This window comes from Micrasema longulum, unplaced genomic scaffold (assembly GCF_059751315.1).
Source record: "Micrasema longulum isolate JH-2025_06_02 unplaced genomic scaffold, ASM5975131v1 h1tg001750l, whole genome shotgun sequence".
Classification (NCBI taxonomy): Eukaryota; Metazoa; Arthropoda; class Insecta; order Trichoptera; family Brachycentridae; genus Micrasema; species Micrasema longulum.
In genome coordinates, this window is record NW_028278926.1 from 257,881 (window position 1) to 265,779 (window position 7,899).

The 7,899-nt window shown below is 35.1% G+C and overlaps 1 protein-coding gene across 1 annotated transcript; it reads right to left on the reverse strand.

The window, feature by feature from the left end:
* Positions 1-1,122: 1,122 nt before the first annotated feature.
* On the reverse strand, positions 1,123-5,485 carry LOC148274118 (protein G12-like). Its single transcript, XM_088237590.1, has 3 exons — positions 5,473-5,485; positions 4,963-5,159; positions 1,123-1,586 (listed from the first exon to the last, which is right to left on the reverse strand). The coding sequence occupies exons 1-3, from the start codon at positions 5,483-5,485 to the stop codon at positions 1,167-1,169; spliced, it is 630 nt and encodes a 209-aa protein (XP_088093716.1). The 3' UTR covers positions 1,123-1,166.
* Between the last annotated feature and the right edge of the window lie 2,414 nt (positions 5,486-7,899).

Here is a 7,899-nt window from a genome sequence, read left to right on the forward strand (position 1 = left end):
ATTTAACGTCCAAACTGTCAGGAATCGAACCCAGGACCTCAAACATGGTGGGCGAACGTATCAATAACACTATAAGGAGAATTATTTCATTTTTAGTATTTTTACCTGAGGGTAGACATTGAGTGTAAAACGCATATGTGTCCCGGCATTATGGACGAGAGTGAATTAAAATATTCACTTTATTAAATCACAAATTTATGCGGTTTTATATATTATATTTGTACCCTGACCTGTCCATAAAACATTGACTTCCCATTTTCTATAATAAAAATATCAATAAGACATCCTTATGATAACATTTATTAATAATTAATTTATGTTACATATTCTTTCACGTAGAACTGACGTGGGAAACCGCTGCTCTTCGTTGTGTCAAGTGCGGCTTTCAATGTCTCTTAAAAAATATGTTGATTCATTCATACCTCATAATATTTGTTCTCACGAGTCTTTCTTTCTAAATATTGTAAGTATATTTTTGAAAATAATATCCGGTACAAAGTACCCTGTTTTTAAAAAAATATGTGCGGTTTGTAGTCCATTGATCGATGACACGAGTGCTAAATAATTCACCTGAAATTATAGTGCGATGATCGATGAAGTAATTCATAATTTTCTATTGAATTCGTCACATTAGTACATTTACATTATCCCAACCATGGACAAATTAACAACAAAGAAACGTGGCCTATTAAGAGACCACAGAGTGCAGTCAACGCCCAGTTCAGTTCAGTCCAGCTCAACGCAGTCACTCAGTTCCAGCATGTTGTTCAAGTGCAGTCTCTTCATCCCATTATAGCAGCTACGCTGGCACTACACAACCAAGTGCTGTATTTTATTCGTCATGTAATAAATACGCATCAAACACCAACCTCGTGTCTTCTGTTCATCTCTAAGTGGGATAGGAGCTCCGACCGTCAGCAACCAAAATCCTACAGTGGTGACCCTGAAGTGATTCGTTACTTTTCCGTAATGTTTAAGGAATAAATAAACTTTTTATGATATTAAGTTTTTATTAAATACATTTTGAACCTATACTTTGTGTTTTCTTTCATAATTGGTGTATTTAATGCTACGTGAGAACATGGCTATGGTGTGGCTCTTTATATATTTACCTTTATGAAATTCTAGAATGTGTTCGCACACCTAACATAGAATTTGTATGTTCGTTACATCTTATTTTGAATACGGTTGAAAACGGGAATTTCTTTAAACCCAAACAATTCAAAATAAAACACCATGTTGTCAATATAGTCCAATCCATTTTCCATTAAAGTGGCCATATATTGTTGGAAAGTTTCGCTTTCATTTAAATTATTCACTAAATTCTCAAACTCAGCGCTTTCGACCCGTTCGGCGAAGAATTTGAAAGCGGGACTTTGAGATAATTTCGCCTTGTGAAGAGACATAATTTCATCCTTTGGCAAAATAGCTCGGACCTCGTCTCGGCACTGATTCACGATGTTTCTAGATTTCTCGGAATTTTTCTTGGGGAAGTTAATTTCTGGGGGCGGAAGGCCGATGGCGTCGTGCAGCATTTTGAAATATTCCAGGACGTCCACGCCAGACTGATCCAAAAACTTCAGAACCTAGAAAATAAATTAATAAAATAAGAAAATTCAGTTATTTTTCAACTAAGCTAAGTGAGATTGTTTAGACCAGACCGATGTACGTTGGTGGAGCTGAAAAGACAACTAATCGCCTAAAAAGGTTAAGTGACTGATATGCCACTAAAGCTGATGTATACTTTTTTGTACCATATTTCTCGAAATTCAAGCTGCGTCACAGGAGTCGACTCCCGTGAAAATCGGAACTATGTTTTGAGATTAACATCAAAAGCCCTCATGTACGACGTCGAGTTTTATAAAATCACGAAAATATATTGTGATATAGGAAATAAAATTAATTATGCTTTTTCCATCGAAATTTAAACGTAAGTTTGTCCTACACTTATGTTTGAATTTCGATTAATGTATTTTACAATTAATAAATGAAATACACCTTTAAGAATACTGTAATGTTCAAATTTGACCCGGAATTTGTAATTTAAAGAACTGCACCCCAGATATTAGTAGTTTTTCTACTTTTTAAGTTTGATAGAACTGTCATATATATTCGTGTCAATTTATTAATACAGTTTGTTTATTGCAGATGTGTAAACATTTTGTTCTTTGGTGTGCTCTGCGAATTTAGCATAATTGTCGTCAAAAAGGTCAACTCAAATATGTTACTGAAGAGATACTTTCTATGACAATACCGCCATTCAATGCATCATCATTGGAGAAGAGACGTGATTATATGAAAATGATGTAGAAAGAAGTCGACAATCTTCGGACAGTCACTTATATATTAAGCCAAAACCGAAAAAAACACGCCAATTTCGCTCAAAAATCAAGGTGGTGTTGACTGTTTTCTTCAATAATCATGGTGTTGTGCTCTCGAAGTTCTTTGCAACAGGCCAAACGGTCAATAAAAAATACTATTTAGGCGTATTAAAGCGTTTGAAGGAGAATATTCTTATGAAAAGGCCAGATTTATGGAAAGATAACTCTTAGTTTTTTTATTACGATAATACGCCGTCTCACACATTTCTCCTTATACGCGATTATTTGGCCAAAAATAACATGAAAGTCATTCTCCATGCACCGATTTTACCTGATTCGGCTATGTGTGACTTTTTTCTGTTCCCTTAACGCAAAAAAACATATCGCGGAAAGTCTTTTGACTAGATTGAGGTGATAAAAGAAAATTCACGGTGGGATCTAAAAACCATTCCGAAATCGCCCTACAAGAAGTGCTATGAAAATTGTAAAAAACCTTGGCACGCGTGTATTGCCTCTAATTGTGATAAATAAATATATAAATAGCAGTTTTCGAATATTTTCCATATTTACACCGGTGAAATTCAAATTTGTGATTGCGCAGCAGGATTATAAGTCGCGAAACGTAAATATTTTGACATTTAATATTAGGTCTTCATGAATGTTCCATTGTGATGGCGAATACGATAAACAACCATGGTGAGAAATTATTATCATGTCGCTTATTAGCACGTCGATAGTTATTTGTAATTGAGCTACTGATTCTATTGCGCACTCAGAACTGTATACTTTATCCGCCCGGACACAACACAAAATTTACGATACTACACGTATACAGTAGAACTCCAACTATCCGAACTACGACTGGACCGAATCGCTAATTATACGAATCGCTTTCAGAATTTTATAAAAAAAAAATAAGACGGAAAAATAATGCGATTCGCAAAATAACTACTTGGCTGCCTGAAAACGAATGATGACAGTCAAACAGCTTAATTTGACCGAGATATTGACTTTCATTTACAGTACGATACGCACATACTGTACTAATGTACAGCACTTGTAACTACGCTTAGCATGACAAAATGTTGCCTTTTCAATTGATTAATTAACATTTCATTTTTCTTCTTATTGCGGTGCCTTGTCAGATCCCCCGACGTTGGCGACCACTACAGCAAAAGAATCTCGGTTCTGCACTACTCTTGTATTCCGCAGCCAGGACAACTGCTTATTGGATATACTCGCCATAGTAATTCCTGGGAAAAGATAACCAGAGTGGTTTCCCGTTGCCTACTCGGACATACAGTAATTTATTCAAATAGACCCTTTTTTCGGAAAAAAATCCAACTAACCGAATTTTCGATTATCCGATTAGGATCCGGTCTCAATTGGTTCGGATAGTTTGAGTACTACTGTATTAATAAACAACTTGCCCACCACATACCGCACACTGCATCTGAGGACATAAGTCTCCTCGGCGGTGCCCACATACACGGAAAATTTGCTCATTGTCAAACGAGTAAAGCTGCCTGAAAGAGCTCTCTGAAATCTGGTAGCCTTAACAACTTTATGCTGAAAGAAGGTAATCCAGAAGTACATAATATGTACTTCATTGGATTGAGAAAAGAGTGAAGTGAATTCTTTACTGACTGGGACTAAATTGATTGGACATGATCAATTCGCCGAAATGATTACAAAACTTTTTAAAAGCCTCGAAATTCTTTTTGAAAGCCACCAGATCTGTACATCCGACAGGGCCTATAAAAGGGCCACGGATAGTAGCGAGAAGCTGCGTTCGGTAATCATAGAGAAGGGAAAAGGTACAAGACCACAGGATGTGTTCAGAAGATTGGTTAGGATATCCGCAGCAGCACGAAGGGGAGTCAACAATATTAAAAACAAATATTTGTTTATTAAATTTACCATGACCTGATAAAAACTGCGTAGTCCAGTGATCGGGGATAACCCAAGAAGATTCTAAGCGCTGACGGATTGAAGGAAAAAAAAGAAAGGTAACCCTTCCTGAAGGGGAAGATTCCCATCGCGATTGCCAAGCATTAAGAAGAGCATTTAAAGTCATTTTTTTATATTCGATTGAGACATTCCTTCAGTTGGGAGTAGGCGGACGCCACCAATAACAGAGGAATGCCTTATTTTTAGGGGGAAATTTGCAGATCGTCGCTGAACCTCCAGATCCGAAGGAAACAAGCCCGTTAGAACCGTATCAATAAACAAGAGTTTAACGAAGTAACTGGTCAATTGGTAAAAAAATAGACATTAAATTATATTAATAATAATTACACTTATTTATTTATAAAAACCATTTGCTATTTATATTTGAAAATATTGTTCGAAAGAAGGAGAAATAGGATAATATGAATCATAACGTTAAAAGAGGACTTGAAGTTAAAATTAAGTTGATTGTTTATTACGGGAGTTTTTGATTAATGGCTTTCCTTATTTCTAATATTTCTAGATTGTCTAAACGAAGACATATGTAAAATTTCTACACCGGTGTCATGATTAAATTGGTGGTTTTCATAACTCAAAAGTGAATATAGTTTATGCAAAAGCGTAAAATGTCGTACCTCAGAATGAAAAATATTTTCGATATTTAAAATATAAATAATAATTATTCACTCACCTCGACATATTCGTTAAGTTTTTCCATTTTCAGTAGAATTTCTTTAAATCCATCATCATAAAGGACATATAAAATGACATCGACGAACTCTTGCTCTGCTAAGTACCTGTCAACAATTTCGTTCAATTCCGCCGGCGGGATCAGATCAACAAAGTCCATAAAATCATTATTTAGCTGTTCATCAGCGTGACTTGCCGCTAAAATGACACCAAATATAAACAATACACACAATTTCATGGTGGAGCCTTGAAATTACAATTAGAATAAACAGAATCGATGCTGACAAATGCGTTAGAATCTCAGCTATTTAAAACATTGTTCTAAAGATTAGATATTATTTTTTAAATCAAGATAAACTAGTGATTGATTCAGTAATACTAAAAATAAATTATTGCACATCCACCGGGTACATTTTGGAATAATCTGTCAGCTTTTTTATCATTACCGTGCCACCATGGCCGCGATTATAAATTATATTAAATGCTTAAGATTAATCTAAATGTACCTCACCGTAATCTGTCATTGCTGTGGGAAATTTTAGAACCGACGTCGAATTCTTTTCCCTATTGCCGAGGATCCTCAGAACAGTTTACAAAATCTCACTAAATAGTACTGCCGATATGTTTCTGCAGCAAAGGCAAGCATTCAAGAAGTAAGCGGTGTTATCACTCCTGACTTGAGATGACAAATATTACTTAGCAATCTCAGATTTGTAGATGATATAGTCCTATTTGCTAAAGATGAGAAAGAACTTGAAAACATGGTTAACGAAGTTAATACAGCATCCTTGAAAATGAATGTTTCAAAAACTAAAGTAACGAGTGATGTAACATCTTTGTAAATGGACAAATCATTGAAAAGGTTGATAGTAATATATACCTATGGCACGAAATAACGCTCGGGAAAGATAGTCAAGGGGTAGAAATAGGACGAAGGCGAAGTCTAGCATGGGCTGCCTTTGCTAAGCTCTCATATATCCTGAAATCTCCCAAGTATTCACATTACTTCGAGAAGAAACTTTTTGATGCTTGTGTTCTCCCTGTACTGACATATGGCTGTGAAACTTTTGTGTTCGCGAAAAAAAAATTACACAAATTATCAGTGACACAGAGAGCCATGGAAAGGAGAATACTGGGTATTTCGTTGAGAGACAGAAAAACCAATACATGGATAAGAGCGAGAACAAAAGTCACCGATGTGGTCCACAGAGCTTCAAACAAGAAATGGAGCTGGGCTGGTCATATAGCCAGAACCACAGACTCTAGATGGACCAAAAAAGTCCTGGAACGGTGACCCAGAACGGGTAGAAGAAGTGTCAGCAGGCCTCAGACAAGGTTCAGTAAGACGAGTTGCAGGAAGTGGTTGGATGCGGTTTGCTCAGGATAGGGAGATATGGAGACTAAAGGCCTAAATGTTCCCCATTGGACAAGAGACGGCTGATGATGATGATATTACTTATTTTTTATTTATTTATTTAACTTTTTGTACATAACGTTATTTGTACATTGGCGGGCTTATTGCCAAATGGCAATTTCTTCCAACCAACCAATAAAATAAAAGTTTTATTTTTATAATTCAAGTTAAAGAACATATTCAATAGAAAATAAGATTAAAAAGCTAAAGATATATTAAAATAGAAATAAACGTAATAAATTACCTTAAATCGAAACTATTACTCAATGGGAAAAAGGAAAAAAAAAGGAAAGAGGAAAAAGGAAAGGAGGAAAGATTAAGGAAGAGAATCTTTCAACATAGTGTGTCAAAATTTAAAGTCTATCGAAGCAATATTAACGGAGTAACGAGCATTGACGACTCGGTGTATGTATAAAAAAAATATCGAGTTTCATTTTGGATTTTTCAGTGTGCAAAACTTTAAAGCGTTTTTCTGAAACATGTCACTGAGTACTGTTCACCGATTCTTTTGGAATTTTATACACTATTTTTACAAATAAATCACCAGGTAACACCGTCGAGTTTTTAAAAATTTTATTTATAAAATTGCTTATTTTTTAAGCTAAAATCGAAAAATTTTTGATTACCAAGTGCTACCAAAAATTGAAAAATCGAATAAAAAAAATCCGACGATGTTACCTCGAGAAACGTTTCACCTAATAAACGCATTTTGATTTTTTGTTTCAAATGATCCAATGACGTGTTCACCACTCAATTACTTATTTTCGAATCGCCTGCGTAGATTTGCTGCCACCGGCATAATTATTAATATTTTGCAAGTAAAACTTAGGAAAATACAGATCAGATGTTGTTATATTATATGTAAATTAGTTAAATAAACCTTTTATTAACCTTACCCCCCTAAATAGATTCTAAGATTGCTAAGGTTAAGTTGATTCATTGTATTTTATGTCATCACGCCAATCTATTAGGACTTTCGCAAGCCTGTTTATTAGCTACAAAAAACAAGGTAATTAGCAAAATATAATTTCTATCAATTAATTTATCATCTTTATGTCATGCTTATTAATTATTTATCGTTGCAGCAGCTAATCACATCTGACATCTAATTACTAATTAAAAAAAGAAATATGTTTGATAATTGCTAATTAATAACGCATGCAATTACGTGTAATATATCACATTCAAATATAATAAACAGCGTACTGGGTACGGCAAAACGAAATTGTTTTAGTATCAAAGAAAAAATATTTGGTACCACCGAAAGAACACTCTCTACATGCCCGAAAACCGCTTTTAAGACCGGTGGTCTTACGGTCTTCTATCGGTTTCCCTCATACTCAAACAACAACATTTTGGGTTGGTCCAAATTTTTGAAGACAAGGACTGGAGTCAACTCCCTAGGGAGCTGTTAATATTAATATAGTACAACAGAGATGAAGGACGTTTTAGAGAAGGTAATATAGAAGTCTAGGCATCTACAGGGCTTATGACCTGTCATTGACTGGTTTAAGCGGCCACTTT